This window comes from Apium graveolens, unplaced genomic scaffold (assembly GCF_009905375.1).
Source record: "Apium graveolens cultivar Ventura unplaced genomic scaffold, ASM990537v1 ctg5824, whole genome shotgun sequence".
Taxonomy (NCBI): domain Eukaryota; kingdom Viridiplantae; phylum Streptophyta; class Magnoliopsida; order Apiales; family Apiaceae; genus Apium; species Apium graveolens.
In genome coordinates, this window is record NW_027419116.1 from 126,025 (window position 1) to 145,508 (window position 19,484).

The 19,484-nt window shown below is 31.3% G+C and overlaps 1 protein-coding gene across 1 annotated transcript; it reads right to left on the reverse strand.

Annotated features, from left to right (window-relative positions):
* Nucleotides 1-4,552: 4,552 nt before the first annotated feature.
* On the reverse strand, nt 4,553-18,370 carry LOC141702877 (plant UBX domain-containing protein 2). Its single transcript, XM_074506484.1, has 3 exons — nt 17,322-18,370; nt 15,061-15,339; nt 4,553-5,102 (listed from the first exon to the last, which is right to left on the reverse strand). Exons 1-3 carry the CDS (start codon nt 18,207-18,209, stop codon nt 4,851-4,853), a joined length of 1,419 nt encoding a protein of 472 aa, XP_074362585.1. The 5' UTR covers nt 18,210-18,370; the 3' UTR covers nt 4,553-4,850.
* Nucleotides 18,371-19,484: the final 1,114 nt, after the last annotated feature.

Consider the following 19,484-nt stretch of genomic DNA (forward strand, 5'->3'; position numbering starts at 1 on the left):
CGCACGTGAGTACCGCAGACTATTCGTCCGCCAGCCACCTCAGGTAGACGAATAAAGATAGTTTCCTTTTGAGTACTTGAACCAAGACTATTTGTGACCCGAGCCAGTCTCATGTAGAGCTGTTCTCGGCATTCACTCTTTTGAGATAATTTCCTTTGGTCTATAATAACTTAAATACTTTAACGTTAATCTAGTAATATTTCTGAGCATATAACCTGTGTGTGTGTGAGTTTGGTTAAAAGGTCGAGTAATGACGTGAAAAGAGGATTAATTATTTTTAGACAATATTAAGTGATCGTAGCGACCCGAATTCCCAACCTTGAATTTGGGTGTGTTACAGAAATGGTATCAGAGCCCTAGGTTATAAGTCTCGGAAACGTTAGGTGAATCAACTGAATCAATGAACTAGAACTAAAATCAGTTGGATGCGATAAATAACAACCGTCGAATCTAAAATCAGATGGATGAGAACCGTTGGATGCGATAATAAAATATTACTATATTAATATTAAATTGCTCTTATGGATTCAGGGTTCGAACCCCGTCAACAGCTTATTATATTTAAACTTTTATATTTTTTATTTTAACAATTTCTACAGGTTTAGGGCTCGAGTCCCGTGAACAACATATTATATTATATTATTTATTTTTAGTCAAGTCTCAAATTATCACAAAACATCCTCTATTTGGTAGTCGGTTGTTCGGTACAGTCGTTTGATACGACAAATAACAACCGTCAGATCTAAAGTCAGATAGACGGGAACCGTTGGATGCAATAATAAATTAATATTATATTAAGATTTAAACTGCTCTCATGGATCTAGAGTTCGAACCCCGTCAACAGCTTATTATATTTAAACTTTTATATTCTTTATTTTAACAATTTCCATTGGTTGAGGGCTAGAGTCCCGTGAACAGCATATTATATTATATTGTTTATTTTCAGTCAAGTCTCAAATTATCACACAACATTTATTCTTATAACTTATTATGTTCTTCAATTTATTTTTTAACTACTGAAAATATATATCAAAATATAATAATTTTAAGATATAATTATATTATTAAAAATCATTCAACTGTTAAAATAAATCCGTGTATCACACGGGTCATAGGCTAGTATACATAAAACTTCATTCACGTCATTATAATGTACGTATTCTTTTGAAATATTATTTTCGGTTTTCACTTGGGTTGTTGCAAGTCAAGGTTTTCATCTCAAAAATGTGTTTAGAAGATATATTTTTAATTGTAATCAGTGTTATAGATTTCAGAAATCGGAACTATTCGGTTGAGATACCGATTTACGATTTATCGGATGATTTTTAAAAAATCGGATGATTAATCGGTGATTTATTGGAAATCGGTCAAATCAGATAAATATTTTTAACCGAATTTTGAGCGATTTATCGACGATTTTTGAAAAATCGGTCGATTTCTATAACAGAGATTGTAATGTTATAATGCATACTCCCTCCGTCTCGTTGATTTCTATACGTTTACTATTTGCACACATTTCGAGGCCTCTATAAAATATAGTTCCGTAATTTTTTTTTGAATAAAAGTTTAAAAATGAAACTTTTATTCAGAAAAAAAAATTAAACAAAATATTATGAAATTATGTTTTAAATGAGTATTGAAAAGCGTGACGAAAAGTAACGTATAAAATTTAATGGGACAGAGGGAGTATTTGGAAAAGAAAACTTTGAGAAAAGTAGTTCATGGAGGGAGGAGTTGACATCCATTTAATAAAACTGCATGTGCATCATATGATTGATTGATGCGCGAGATATAAAATAACAACTCCTCCGACTCCGAGTAGTTGACAACTACGTGCATGTTAAAGAAATGTGAAATGAGTACACCAATCCACATTACGAGAAAATGCATGCATTTTTTTTAATAATTTTGTATATAGATGATTAACCAAATGGAATGGTGGTTTATGATTTACTAGGTACAATTTGGTAATATTAAATTCAAAACCAGGGGCTGTGGATAGCTTTATTTATTTCATTTCATATGTACAAAGTAGAATCATCATTATTATTCATTCTTGGGGTACATAATAAATAAATTGGGTACCTGCTATTTGCTTGCTTTACATCGTGGACGACCGTTCATTTTATCAATATTATACTACTGAAACATGAAAAAGGAAATTTAATAATTGAATTGAATTAGTTAAACCAAATTTATTGCAATAGGCAATGTTAAGTTGACTTCAGTATCATCTGATTATTTAGCCATATTTTATATATATGCTGCTAGCGTAGAATTCTTTAATTTATTTGTTAAGTTTAACTTTTGTATATAATTTAAGATATACTGTATATTTTTAACAATTATTTTTAATTTTTATAAAAATAAAAATTTTAAATTTAAGTTTTAATTTATAAAACAATATTTCCGTTAGATAAAAATAGATTTGATAAATATAGTTCTCCGACTTTTTTGGTTTTGGATTAATGTTAAGTTTTTTTATCATCCTGGCGTCGAGCTATTTTTCCGCTGAACATTTTTTATTATGGTTTAATTTTAAATGTCAAAATAAATAACCAAATTGAGATGGAGGTCGTAATGCTGTTGTTTAGGATTCAAGTCTGGGACATATACAAAGTGGTCCCCTCTGGTTGTGCAAAATATTCAAAACAATTGAATCAACAAACTCTGGAATGTCAAAAAAGTCTAAATTGGTGTACTAAGCTTTTATTATAGGAACCCTGTATATCCACTTTATACTATCAACAAACATCTCTACCAACAACTCATATTTATTGGTCATGCTCATTTCTTCAACAACGGAGCTTACCTAGAGATGCACAAAAAGCCCACCGGGCCAGGTTTTGACCGGGATTTAAAAAGCCCGGGCTTTGACCGGGCCGGACTTTTCGGGCTTTGACTTTGATCGGGACGGGCCGGGCCGGACTGGGCTTTCCGAAATGTCTGAGCCCGTTTGGGCCCTCGAGGCGGGTCTAACCGGGCTTCTTTTCGGGCCGGATCGGATCGGGCCGGACTTTTTTCTAATTTAAATCAGATCGAGTATTATTAGAGATTCTGAAGAATATATGTGTTAGCAACTAGATCATCGTAAAAATGTATTAGTTTACATGGAACATTTTATGAAAACATTACTTCGTTGAATACATTTAAGTTTGGCAAAAAATAAACATGTTTATAGAATAATATGCGTTATCATTGTTATGATAACAATGATAACAATGATATCATTGTTATGATAACAATGATATTCAGATATTCATAACAATGATATCCAAATATATATAGTGTACTTATTATATCTTCTTTCATTATTTATGCAACGAACTATATAAATAATATTGTTAATCACAAATATGTAAATATATATGTGTTTAAAGTATTATTTATATTTATAATAAATTTGAATTTATAAATATATAAGAAAATATATTAGAATAATCAGATTATAACCGGGTTTTTTCGGGCTTTTACTCGGGCCGAGCCGGGCCGAAGCCCTGGCTTTTAACCGGGCCGGGCCGGGCCGGGTTTTGCCTAAAAATATAGGGCCCGTCGAGGCCCGAAGCCCGAGCCGGGACCGTGCCGGGTTTTGACCGAGCCGGGCTTGACCGGGTTTTGACCGGATCGGGTCGGGGCCGATTTTCGGGCCCGGGCTTTTTGTGCATCTCTAAGCTTACCCCACACGTCAATTTCATTCTGCTAGTTACCAATCCGCTGTCTACACATCACAACATCCAAACCTGTTCTCATTCAGTCATTCTAAATATTTGAATAGCTTGAACATGATAAATGAATATCGTTATGACCAAAATATTTTATTCATTAATTAAGATTATTTATTAATTGAAATTTAAAATATATTATTTTTATAAAATTGAAATTGAGAAAAAATATTTATTTCACGAAATTATTCGTTTATCGAATATTTATTTATCGATATTATCCTATAATGTATTTTACTTACGATTATATTTTTAGGAGCCGGAGCACAATGATCTCAACGCCTTTGTCTGTGTATAAATGGGTGGGACTTGGGAGAAACCCCACCATGTTCTTCTTCTTCTATTTTTTTTGAAAACAACAAGTCCGCCAATGTCCGATTCATACACCACACGATTGTTCATTCAGTCAACATTGTGTACCTCTTAAATATAGATTACTAATATACTTTAAAAAGGGGTGGTTCACATGGTTGCTACTTTACATATTTTATATGCTACATGTGAAGCTTGTTCTCATCCGAATAACATATATTAAAACGCATGTGACATGGTTACAATACGTTAATTAATAAAGTAAGGTGACAACAAATACATGCTTAGATTGCGTTAAATTAAGTATTCTCGACTTCCAGTTTTAACATTACACCTACACAAACATTGTGTCAAACAAATCAGTAGTCTCATGACAACAGTAAATATCAGTTGAAATGAGATGACCAGTGACTCGTGTGAAATATTATAAGTAGTTGAATTTTCACGATTGGAAGCATAATACTGCTAAAACTGATCTACAAAGAGTTTGTAATAATTTCCTGTAACAAATCGGAATCTGGAAGCAATCTGCTAGTATTCCATGTATAACATATCATAAGAAAGTACCAGTTACATGCTTTTGGTATATAAAATGCAAAGATTACATCCATCAAAATGCAGCTTCAGCTTAAATTTTGCAGGCATATTTCCCATATACAACCAAAATGCAAAATAAAAGATAAAGGAAGAAGTACAAGTTTCCGCATCACGGAGAGGAGGAAGTTTACTATAATTCTCAATCTGGCTGGCAACAGATGAAAACCTGTAAAAACACTATTCCTTGTGTGTGTACAATAACTATAAAAAACGAGGACCTTATATGGCAGGGACGGCAGAGTCTGGTATGAGGGGTTCCATGATTTCCAGTAGCTCATTGCTGAGACCCGTGAATACAATGGAATCTGTTTCTATAGGTCTAAACTTGATAAGGGCTGCAGGAACCAAATCCTCCTCCTCGAGAGTAATGATTTTCTTTCCTGCTGGAGGAAAATGGGGAATCACTCGCCGTAGAACAGGATCTAATAGCTCAAATTCCAGGCTAGGCTCTTTGAGTGCTGGGCTCACAAACTGAATATAAGAACAAACCAGAAGCGAAATTCAGAATAACCCACTTCTAACTTCAAAGTATAGGATGAACAGGTGCTCATGACATGCCTGGCTAAAAGTAGTTAATATATAGTTATATATAATAAAGTAGATTTTGAGAACCTCAGGGATATGAACCTAATACATTATGGTAGTATGAAATATATTTATTGTACACATGAATTTATTCATCAATAAGGTAGCTGATTTAGGAACTGTCCAAGTCTATGGTCTGGATTAGTACATAATACTTGACTTACCCAAGCCCATGAAGGAAACAGTCAAAATTAATGTCCCGGAACTAGATTTACCACCAAGCAGACAAAGTCTAATGACAATGAAATTTATACCCCTTTAATTTAGCTGATTAGGATCAAATTAAAAAATTCTTCAGACATATAGTATCTAAAATATGACACTTCTATTCAACGAGCCCGCCCTCATTTTTTGTTCTTAAAGTGACTGCTTTGCCCTGTTTTGTGTTCCGCTGATAACCAGTTCAGAAATCAGCATAGTATATTATTAAAGCTCTATCACTTTATTGAAAAGATATATTCGTATCTTAATTACAAAAGGTGCCTGATTTCCGTCAAGAAAATTAATAACTTTCTTCTTGTTTGGTTGTTGGTTGTGCATTGTAGGGGATGCTTGGCCCCTATAGGCTGTACTATGATTCTACAAAAAGGCCCAGGGTTCAATATCTGTCAACGAAAAAAAAACTTGCTATTTATTTCTTAGAATTTGAATATTACTCTAAGAATAAGGTCTAATGTTCAATACTTGGCAGTAGGGGTGAGCAGAAAAAACCGAAACCGAAAAACCCCCCGAAAAAACCCGAAAAACCACACCGAAAAAAACCTAACCGAGAAAAAACCGAAATAAAAAACCGAAATTAATGGTGCGGTTTCATTTTCGGTTTTATGCTAAAACCACACCGAAATTAACCGAACCGAAATTTAATATATATATATATATATATTTAATATATATATTTAATATATATTAAATTCTTATTAATATTTTGTGCTTTAAAGATAATTTATAAATAAAATATTAGTACATTAAACGGACTAATTTTCTTTTTTGCGTTTGCGGATTGTACCGAGGCTTATGACTTCTTTTTAGAGACTACTTACTTTCAATGTCTTTATTATAATAATAAAAAACTCAAGCGTCAACTTCCTCCTGTATTGTAAAATGATTTTACAATTTAGAGAGACTCTTGGTTTTATAAAGTTCATTCTAACTCCATTCATAAGAAAAAGACGCCCGGTTGAATCTTTCTTTATTTTTTGCTCTCATTCAAGATTCAAGACCAGGTTCTTATATAACATCAAATTTATTTATAAATTCTTTTCTTTACTAATATGTTATTTATATCTAATTTTCTTTTGCAGATGGAGTTTAGTGATTCACATTTTTCACCTGATATAGGCAAAAAAAAAGTTCCTCCTACTGATATAGAAAAACAACAAGAGCGCAGTACATCTCAAGTACTCCCGAAACATGATACAACCCAGGTACACGAAACTACTGATGCTAAAAATGTACTATGAGAAGAAAATCATTTGTTTGGGACCATTTTACATATGTTGAGAACATGACAGAAGCCAAGTGTCGTTATTGTAAAAAGATAATTAAGTGTCATGTTAAAAGAAATGGGACAAGTGCTTTAGGTAATCACCTTACTAATCACTATAGGACTTCTCCTGTTTCTAAAGCCAAAACTAGCAACAAAAAACAAAAAACATTGGAGGCAACATTTGCACTTAAGAATCAAACGGGAAATGAAGGTGAGCGTACACTACAGGCTTATAGTTTTAATCAAGAGAGGAGTAGAAAGGCACTTGCTAGGATGTGTATTAAGGACAACAGACCTTATAGTATTGTTGATGATGAAGGTTTTGTTGAATGTGTGGGAAATAAATCCTAGAGTTAAACCTCCTAGCCGTTGGACAGTAGCAAGAGATTGTTTAAGTATCTATGTAGAAGAAGCAAAAGCACTTAAAATACTTTTGAAGGGTCAAAGATTGTCCTTGATACTTGGACTTCATGGACTTCAGCCCAAAATATAAATTATATGTGCCTCACGGCACATTGGGTAGATGAAGATTGGAATCTAGTAAAAAAGATCTTGAACTTTTGTCGAATTGCAAATCATAAGGGGGAAACAATTGGAAAGTTGGTATATGCATGTTTAGAAAAATGGGGTGTCGACAAAATATTTACAGTGACGGTTGATAATGCGGCTTCTAATGATGGTGCAATCAAATTTTTGAAGAACAAGTTTAAGGGAGCCAACGCAATTTTAGATTGTAATTTTATGCATTTAAGATGTTGTGCCCATATAATTAATTTGGTCGTGAAAGATGGGTTGGAAGAAGAACATGACTCGATTGTGCGGATTAGAAAGGCTGTAAGATATGTTAGATCTTCTCCATCTCGTTTTGAGAAATTTGAAGAATGTATTAGAAAAGAAGGCATAAAATGTGATAAAAATGTGTCTTGATGTTGAGACGAGATGGAACTCCACATACTTGATGTTGGAGGCCGCGGTAAAATTTGAAAAGGCATTCAAAAGACTTGAAGAAGATGACTTGCCTTATTTTAATTACTTTTTTATGGGTGATGAGGAAGATACCACAACCAACACCAGAACCAAAACTAAGAAAAAGAAGAGAAAAGATGTAGTTGGAGGAGGACCACCTTCAGAAAAAGATTTTGAGATAGCTCGAAATTTTCTTAAATTTTTGAAGATATTTTACAGGGTGATGGAGATAATTTCAGGGTCCAAGTATGTTACCTCAAATTTGTTCTTTGACGAGCTTGTGAAGATGCATGTGAAAATTGGAAACATGTCTTTTAGTGAGGATGCAAGATATTTAGAAATGGCAAAGCGCATGAAAGCAAAGTATGACAAGTACTGGGATAACATTGACAACATAAACTTTCTCTTCTATGTGGCAGTCCTCCTAGATCCTCGCAGGAAGATGCAGTATATTGACTATTGTTTTTCACAGATATATCCTAATGAGAGAGAGAAGCAGATTATAATGAAAGAAAAAGTGAAAAGCACTCTGGATGCATTTTACAACGATTATGTTAGACTTGAGGAGGCTAAGGCAGGTGGGGGAACAACCAAAAAACACTTTATGATGAATTCAAATATAACACGCATGTCCATTGATGAGGAGGAAGATGAGGAGGATGATGTTGATTTGATAGTAAATTTTGAAAAACACTTGGAGTCAGAAGATAGCATGACTAATAAATCTGAAATTGATGTTTATATGTCAGATGAGAAATTTAGGTGATCATTTTGATATTTTACAGTGGTGGAAAATGAATTCAGTAAAATTTCCAATCCTTTCTAAGATAGCAAAAAATGTGTTGGGAATGCCCATTTCTACTGTGGCTTCGGAGTCTGCATTTAGCACTGGTGGGAGGGTGATTGATCCATTTAGAAGTTCACTCACTCCAAAGACTGCTGAAGCTTTAATTTGTACACCGGATTGGATAAGGTCAAAGAATTCAAAGCAAACGGATCTGGACACTCCACACCATTTTTCTTTTGATGGGATTAGAAAGCAGCTTGAAGAAATTGAAAAAGGTAACTTAAATTTTAATTTACTATTAGTTAATATATTAATATATTATATTATATATTGTATATGTTATTAAATGGGTCTTTTAATAATATTAAAATATGGTTGTTGCATGAAATTTTTAGTATGTAGTTTTTTTTTAGTTTTTTTTATTATAATAAAAATAAAATTACAATTTGCATCAAAATAAATATCTATTTGTTGTGTTTATGATTTTTTTATATGAATTTGTAGATGAGCTAGGAAGGGCACCAAAATATTTGGAGAGCTTGATTGAAGACTAGTACAATTGTAGCTGAGAAGAAATTTTGGTGTGGTTAATCTGTTGATCAGATTTTATTATTTAACTTGATTATTTATATATGTATTTTTTGAAGACTTTGTCCTTGAATATCATGATTAAGTTTGGATAATTTTATTGACTTAGCAATATTTAATTATTGCCTAAATATGTATTGGTTAATTTATTACGTGTGAAGTTTTTTAAATTTGAAATTTTTTTAGATGAAAGTAAAAGTGCCTGCCTACAGTGTTGTACACTAGCATCCAGATTTAGCATCCAGATTTGACATGGGGTAAAAAACCGGAAAAAAACCGTAACCGATTAATGGTTAACCGAAACCGAAAAACCGTGTTAAATGGTGTGGTTATGGTTAATATTAATTAACCGAACCGAACCGCCTTCAATGGTTTGGTAACGGTTAATACTCGAAACCGCACCATGCACACCCCTACTTGGCAGCTACAAAAACTAAAATAGGATAAAAACACCAAAAAGCAAGGATTTTCGAAAAATTGACTCTACACTTGAAACTAAATAAAAAACATGGACATAAAAAAACATAACAAATGCTTGAAAACAAAGCCGAGATCTAAGCTTGTCGATACTAATTAAGAGGTAAAAATACCACTTATGAGTCTCATCTAAGATATTATATAACAAATTTAAAGATACGTAATAATAATAGAAGATACGATACATTTACATACGTTATACAATAGGTTTAATACTACTAGCGTAAAAGCCCATGCGGGGCAAGGGCCTCCATATATATTAAAATATCATCTCAAACAATTTTGCATATATACATTAATAATTTTTGAATACAATAATGATTATTTTAACTTTTCACTCGATTGTCTTACTTCTTTTTCTTTTCATATATACAATTAGAGCGGCATTATATAACTTTAGTGGTGAGAACTTATTTTTTATCGTACAATTCGATTTTAACTTACCTCGAAAATTTTGAGATTATATATTTATTGAAAGCTATATGATCCTAATAATAAAAAAATCAAAACTATATAATTATAACAAAATATTTGAAATTGTTTGTAGGGATATGCATCGGGTCACTTCGGGGTCGGGGATTACTATCCCCGCTCCTGATCCCCGAACACACCTTGAATCCGAAATGTGGATATTTCTCATTACCGATCTCCGCCAGAACGGGGATTCCCACGGGGATGCGAGAAATAAATAAAAATAATAATTTTGTATTTTTAGTATATTTTTTAAATAAAAAACAATGTACTAATTCGTAATATATAAAAACATTGACAATATCTCATATATTTAATATCAAATCATATTAAAACTGATTTACAATGTAAATGAATGACAAATTAAAAATATATATTACATTATAATGTAAAAAAATAGATCAATAAAATTATAGATTATATTAAAATTATTATAATTTTTTTAAGTTTTTTATAAAACTTTATTTAATAAAATATATATAAAAATATACCTCATCTTGATATATATATATATATATAACAAATCGGGGTTGATTAAGAGAATTTATAAATGTGAAGTGAGCGAAACAAATTGGAAAGAATATGAGGTGAGTGAAACAAACATGAGGTGGTGTCATTTTTAAAATTTTATAATAAAACCTCAAAAACTAAATAAAAAGGAGGCATGTAAATAATATAAACTAACATTTTATTTACTCAAAAGTTAAAGTATAAAAACAAATTTGATAAAAAGAGAGGATGCGGCTCATCTAAAAAGAATTTTAAATTTAACTCAAGAAGTGATGTAACACAATGGTAGTGATATGAAATGTTTGAGTATGACCTCTAGGGTGCGATTCTTAGTAGATACAATACAATACCTATTTTTAATAAAAATTATACGAGGATGACATTTTTATAATTTTCCAACATAAAAGGGCAAAATTGTAATTTTGCAGCCATTAAAATGGCTCAATTTGCCCCTAGTTCTCTTTTAATATATAAAAGGAGATAATAGTGATAAATCTTGTGGGCTTCGGTCGTTCTTACGATAAAGTAGCATATTGTAGCCTAGTTTGTCAATGTAAACACCCATCTCTTGCCAAAAACAGCAAGCATAATAGTTATGTTACTTATGTATAATGATGATAATAATAAATATGACGAAAAGTCATGAATTTTTCACTTGCATTATCTTCCACTCTTTAGTTTTGAGATTACTTGTTGTTGTGTATCAACTAATTAGGCCTTTACTATCATTTGTGACTTTTACTATCATTCGTGACTATCAAAGTTTTAAATCATTTATACAACACATTAAAAATGTTTAAATTTACATAAATACTTTATGATTTATTTTCTAATAGTTAAATAAAAAAAACTTGAACTTATATGTGAAACCGAGACAAATCTTTAACGGTGTTGATTTGAACTATTATGGTTTATGAAGGATTTTATAAATTTTCGTAACTATTTTCTTGAGCACTAAATTAATTAAGAATTTCACTAAAAAATTTATTTGGGAAAAAAAGGTTGGTCAAGCTTATTTTGTACATAAAATAAAAATTGGAGATGTCAATTATGTAAATATATCTATTCAAGGTCCGTCACATGTAACAATACTAAAAGTTTTTATGAAACGAAGAAATATAGTTATCTAATCATATGTAAAAAAAATTACCTTAGAGGCGAAAAGAAATCTTGAAATTTAGAAAATTTACCAAGATTATAATTGGTAATTTGAGGCATTAAATATATTGCAAAATATCAATTTAGAAATATTTGAGTTTGGTGAAAAACAAATGCTTATTTGTTTTGCGAATATAATTCGAGACGAGATTGTTTTGAAAAATATACAAAACAATGTGTTAAATAGGATTTATTCGAAAGGTTTCATGAAAAAAATGAAAAAATGCGTCTCTTCAACGTGTCCATTCAATACAACTATTTTAAGGTTATCATTGACATACCATAAAGCTTTTAAAACCAAAAGCCCAAACTAACCCCAATTTCAATTTGGAACCCTAATTAAAATGGTGAGGCGAACGCATTGCCACAGCTTCGACTTTAGTTGTCACCAACTAAATCAAATCATCGTGGCAATACTGCTCGCGGCAAACACAGCTCTGTAAATTGGTCTTAATCTGTTGATGATTGAGCAAAGCTCTGGTGTTGAAAATGTTCGGTTAAGTAGTCTAATTTTAGTTTGGAGTCTCTTGAGAGTCTCGATGTTGTTCATTGTAAAAGTGATTGAATCTAAGTGTTTCTCGAGCAATGTTTTTATTGTGAGAGGAGGCGTTTGGTTAATACACTTATATTTATGTATAGGCATGGTTATCGAGTTTGTTTTAGTTTTAGAGGGAGCATGCCTTTGCATGCAAAGTGAGTTTTGTGGATATTACAACGAAAATAACCGACTGATCTTCTTTTTCATCAGCACGAAGCGAGATCGAGGGGTGTAGACATCAAGAGGAATATTGGTAACTTTCAAGGATTACTATTTGAAAGGTTAAACATTTGTGCAAGTTGACACCATGTGGAAGTACAAAGGAATATAGATGACTTATGGCGGTCATTATCGGTATTGTATCGGTATTGTATCTTGTATTCTATTGTATATATTGTCCACATATCTTATACACACACAAACTATATACCATTAAATTTTTAAATAGTAATAAGTGTATATTTTCATAATAGAAAATTATTATTATTAACACATGCAAATTATAATCTATAAACATATTATGCTAGAATATTTTTTTGTTTGATTAATGAAAATTGTAATATATGGTTAAGTTAATGTATATTAAAAAATAAAAGTTAGTTGTAGGGGTTGTACAGTTGTACTTGACTACTTGTGTTATTTGTAATAACTAATTGGTTGTCGGTTATAGTATTTTTTTTAGTTATATAAGTATTAAATTGAAATTAATGTAGGGTTATAATTAAAGTGTAAGGTAAGTATTTTTTTTGTAAAGTATTAATTTTATATGAACTTAGCCGTGGTGGCCTTTTTTAAAATATTAATGATGTTGAAAGTTATTTATACTCCCTCCACTCTTTTTGACACATATATTTAGGAGTCAAAAAATACATAATTATAGAAAATTTTCTATTTTAAACCGGGACATGATCCCGTGTCAGGAATATCAATATTTTATTTAAAACACTGCTTCAGGTTTTCAGATCAATGTATCAACGAACATGATTTTTTTCCTTTCCTCGGTTATTTTTCTACGGAAAGGCAAAAAAAACCCTTCCGCACTTTTTTTCTGCGAAAATGGAAAGTGCCTTTCTGGGGAAAAACTGAGAAAAGGGAATTGTTTTGTAAATCCCAAACATTGAAACATTGATCTGACGGCCCTGAAACGTGTTAAATGGAAGTTCCCCGAAACACACCAAAACCCTTTTAAATTTAATATAAAATTAAAATTAGAATTATAAACTTTTATTTGATATAAAATTAATAAATTTTATTAAATATAATTATGCATTTTTTTATCCTAAACATGCATGCCAAAAAGAAAAAATCTATTACATAGGACCAAGAAAAATTCTATTATATTGGACCGGAGAGAAAATCTAGACCAAGATATTTGTAAAAAAAAGACTAAACAATATATAGTTGCAATTGTGTTATTATAATGTTTTAAGACAAGTTATTGTAATTTTGTGGCCAGCTTTATATTCATTAAAATTAATGTCTAAAAATACTATAGTTATATTTAAATTTATACCAACATATTTGTAAAAAATAACAAAGACTGAACGATACATTGTTGTAGTTACTATGTTATTATAGTTTTTTATGAAGAGAATATTTTAAAAAGATATTTACACTTATGAATTATATATATATATATATATTATTTTGTTCCAAATACCTTCATAATAATAATGAATTTGTGAGATACTAGTAATTTTAGTAATGAAATTGTGAGTTATAAGTCATTCATACTAAAATTTAGCATTATGAACATAACTTGTGTAATTTATTTGGTTGATGATACCCTTGAAAGTTTAAAAATTGAAATTTATGAAGATATATTATTTCAAGTTAATTAAAAAATAAAATTAAAGGATATGATAGACTTGCATGTTTAGGTTGGTGTTTTGATTTAGTGTAGGTGTTTATTTTGTTGGACGCGTAGTTTCATTTAGGTTGTAATAATTAGATTTACTTTAATTGTAGGTGTGTGTTTTGATTAGTTTTAGGTGTGTATTTTGTTGTTTTTTTGACAAATATGGCTTATAACCTTACAAATGAATATCGACGACAGAGGAGTGTAGGTGTGTATTTTGTTGTTTAGGTTGTAACAATTAGATTCTTTAGTAGGTATATGGTTTGGTTCAATTGTAGTTATGTTTTGGTTCAATTGTAGTTGTAGTTGTGCATCTTATTAATTAAGTGAGTATATTGTTGGCCCTTGGTGTTTCATTTAGGTTGTACCTGTTCATACCTATGATGTCATAAGCCTAAGGGATTTCATATACTTATGATTATTATAAAAAAGCATATCTACAATGTCATATATTTACAATGAATGTTATATTTATTCTGATAAGAATACACATATTTAATGATGTACAAGACTTAATGTACTTCCGGTACATATATAGATACATATTAAATTGAAAATATATTAAAACCATGCATCAAGTACTAAATACAAATAATTTGAAATTTATGGGGCTATAGCCTCCACTTGTCCTGCATTGGGTCCGCCCATGCTTGTTACGGCTCTAACTCCGTACAGATTTGGTAAAAATACTTCAAAAACATAGGAGTTGATGATTTTTTACGGTGGCACTTATTTTGCAATGAAAATGAGAGGAGGTTATGAGTATCACGAGAGAAAGAATAATCACTGAAACTTCTACAGTTCAACTTTAAAGCAAATGATGTGTATGCCAAAAAAGATCTTTGCAGGAATACTGGGTTAGGTAAGTTACAGCACATTTCAAAAGATTCTGGACCACGATCAAACAGATATTGTAACCACTTAGATGTGTAACATATAGATTATCAACAAAACCAGAGAATTCAAAAATATAAATAGAACAAGAAGATTCCTTAGTGAACTAACCTGATAGAGAGCTGTAGTTGGCTCCCTAGGAGAAAATACCCCTTGAAGCACTACTCCGTCAGGAAACTGTATCCTGATTACAGCTCTTGTATACCTCTTCCTTGCAGCTTTTACTTGCTTTTCCTTGTACGATTTGGGAACCAGAAGCTGGGATTCAGCAATCTTTTTCCGCTTCATATCAGCTTCTCTTTTAATTTCCTCAGCCGAGAGCTTGTAAAATGAATCTGGGAGCACTATCTTGTCTGCTATATTCTCAGAGACGGAAAAGAACACCCGCGTCTAGTAAGTTCAGAAAATGAAAACGATCAGAAGCAATTACACGAACGTTTAGAGACGTATCTAATCATTTATGAGTAATCACATATATATTATATGCTTCTTAAAGTAGTTTTAAGACAATTTCGTAGTTTTAGAAAGAAATGGTGTACGAAAACTACAATGTAGTATCAAAGTTCTTTAACCTGATATCACAAACCAACCAAGACCCCAGAAGAAGAAATTTGAACACAAAAAGAGTAAATATATGACATGCATAGAAATGTACTACAAACTATGATGTGAACACCTAATGCTGGAAACAAGACAAGATGTTTGTCTCTAGGGAAATTATAAGTGTGGTTGAACCATAGCAGGTTTCCAATCAGAGACCGCCAAGAAACAAGTGAGAAATTCCTCAATAGTTTGGCATGTATGCAATCCAAAAACAGCAGATTACAAGTCCAGTTTTCCATGAGGTTTTAAAAAGATCACATTATGCAAATTGTTTTCAAGACAGAGTGAAACGTAATTTATATGGCAACTTGCACAAAATTTTATATTGACAGTATTTTAGGGGGAGAAAAGACAAATGTGTAACTGCAAGGGTGGAAATGAATACGATTTAACTAACCGGGAGGTCCGGACCACTAAGCACTACTCAAATTATGCATGGAAGAAGAGAGCACCATTTTTACTAAGAAGCTAAATCACATCAATCTGTATCAATTTCACGCATCCATTTGGCTATTTTTCTATAATTTTATTCATGGATCTTCCATTAACCTATTTTAGTCATTTTATTACTTCACTTTTTTAACATAATCATTCTATGACAAGAATGACATACTCCTCCCATAAGTCCTTGGAAAATTCGGCAATCTCATGAGTAATCCTTGCAAATAAGACAGAAATTCTAGAAGGCCGCAATGGCTAATCGAATCATCAAACTAGAATTATATAGAATACCAACAAAAAAAAAACTACAATTTGTGGCTGATTCAAGAATGGAATTCTACAAGGGGGAAAACACAAATTCTTGCATCACGCATGTTATCAAGAGATTATATAACAACAAAACATTCTCATAGTCTTGTACTATATAGTAACCATGGTGCTATACACCCTAGAAGTTTGGCATAACTGAAGTTTGAGAATTCCATCATCACGGTTTCATACTCTGTTGTTCGTCAATATATTGCTCATGAAGAATTTTTACGGTTTTTTAGTCCATTTCTGTTCTAGCAAATGGTAATTATAATATTCCTTATTCTGGTAAATTACTATGTTCTAGTTATTCAAGTGTGCACAAATTCTTCAAGTTTTATTCACTATTCATCCAGTCATAAGTAACAATTTAATGCTATAAGCCATTTAAAAGTTTATTCTACTAATCTATTAATTAAATGGTTGAGCAGTTTTACGGTCTAGCACTTGATCGTGAAAGATGCCAAACGTATATATACGATTGTATGAGATAATAGGTGTTTACAATATTTCCTATTGCGGAGCACAAACATCACAAACGCTTTATTTTGACAAGGGGAGGCCGCGGTGTTATTTCCTCTCTTTAATTTTAAGCTTGTCTAATTTACCAAAGGCAGCATGTTGCCAAATTAATCATTCTCATTCTGACATATTTAATTTCAATAATATGTTTCCGATCACCCCCCACCCCCACTCCCCACAATTGGACAAGCAAGACGCATGCAGAGTGTTTCTAAGCTCCTTCTTTGTTCATCTGAATAACGTCAAGTTAAATTCAGTTGAATAATGAATTGACAGCCCCCAATGAGTGTTAAGGAACACTTACCCCTATCCCACCCCCACCCCCATAGTAAATGCAAGTACATTTCAGAAACGACAAAAAACTCAGCATATATAAGACAGGTAGATATCGACAATACTGATATACACGAAGTATAACTCATAGTCTCAAGTCAAGACAATACAGAAACACCAAAAGTAAACAAAAAATATCAACAAACTATCAAAAATAAAAATACCTGTCTATCAACTTGCTTAATTTCCACCGGTTCATCCACTTTAACCGAAACACTACTTTTAGAATCTTCCAAACTTTGCGGAGTCAATAAAGCTATCGCATTCTTCACAACCGCAATCATATCACCTGAAGGAGCTCCCATAATCGCCCACATTTCACCACCTTCCTCTTGCAACTCAAACCCTAAAAACTCCAACAACTCCACTCCTCCAACAACATCCGCTATAGCCTCCTTAATCTTCAAATTCCCCATCCGAATCTTCCTAAACTTAACATTCTCTGGTTCCTTAACAATATTACTCAACAACTTGCGCACAATCTCAACACCTCCTTCATTAGGCTTCCCCGACACATACGCACCAACACGCATTTCCAATTCACTTTCCTTATCCACCTTACCTTCATCACGAACATTATCCACCTCCTCTACATTACTCAAACAACTCTCGATATGAACCGAAACATCCTCCTCGGACGTAAAACCACCTCCACAAACCGGACACTCAAACACATTATCTAAATCATAACCGTTTTTATTCCGTTTACCAGTAGTAACTAACGACTCGTACGGATCAAAACCGTCTTTCGGTTTCGGTTTCGGTTGCGATTTTAAATCCAGCTCCAATTTACTTAACCTATCAGTCTCATTTTTAATTTTACTATCCGAATCATCATCAACTTGTTTAACATTAGATACTAATTTACCTCGATGATGATCAGAGTCATACCTATTTGGAGGCACCGGACGGGTCGGGTTCGGGTTCGGGTTGGAAGAAGATCCGCCACCGAGGACATGACCCTGGCCTTTGAATTTACCGGAGTTAGAAGCGGAGAAAGGCTTGTTGACTTTTTTCATGAAGCCTTTGAATTTGTCTTTGACTTCATCCATTTTTTGAGTTTTGATATGATCGAAGTGAATTAATTGTATGGTGTGGAATGTGAATGTGATGATTTATGGCGAGTTTTGCAGTGTTTTTGGGGTTGTATTTGTATGTATAGGTTGTGTGGTTAGATACAGAAAATAACAGAATATACAACAGGAAGGGTTTTGTTGTAATTGCAGTGAGTTTGGAATTTGACAGCTAAGCTTTGTAGCGGCAGACTACAGGGAGATTATTATTAGCGGAATTTCTGTTAGTTTGGTTCAATCTTTATCAAATAAAAAAGAATAACCATTGTTAATTTTTAACAAATAAATTAAAATCTTCATATATATATAATAGCATTCCAACCCTCTTATATATAAAATCGTGAAAAATTATTATTTTAAAAATATGAAATATAAAATTTATTTTATTTTTAATCATATATAATCACAAAATTTAATTATCAAATTAAAAATTGAAGTTACATTGTTTTTTATTTAAATTCCTAAAATTTAAAGAAAAATTTTAATTTGATTTTTACAGTAAAATCACACTTATTAAAAATTATTTCACTGTAAAATCAAACTTAGTATCAATTATTTTTTTAAAATTTTAATTGTTAAAATTTTCATTATATTCAAATATAATTATTATTCAAGATTAGCATCGAATTTTATATATTTTTTTTAAAATAAAATTTTATAAGTTATGATGAGATTATATAATAGAATCAATGTTATCAACGGTTCTCCATATAAGATGGTTAGTAAATACTTATATATACATATACATATAATATTTTATATTTGAAAGTAATTGTATAATTTTTAAAATTAAAAATATATATTTAGTCACTATATATAGCAGATACGCATATCTTAAATAAATATTATTTACAAAATTATTGTAAATGTGTATTTTTACAAAAATTTAAAAATTAACTTGTGTATATTTAGTCACTATATATAGCATTTACGCATATCTTAAATTAATATTATTTACAAAATTATTGTAGATGTGTATTTTTACAAAAATTTAAAAATTAAATTCACAAGTCTGACGTGCGTAACAAACTAGTATTTTTTAATATGAAGTTTAAATCAATAGAATTTATTTCAAAAAAAAAACTATTTAATACAACTACTTATTATCTAACATAATTTTTAATTGCACTCAGCTTCATTTTTACCTCTTTTGTAGGAAACCAAACACTTCCAAAATTAATTTTAGTAGTTCCATTTAAAATAATTAATAAATCAATAAATTCTAAATAGTATTACCTTCTAAATATTTATTTT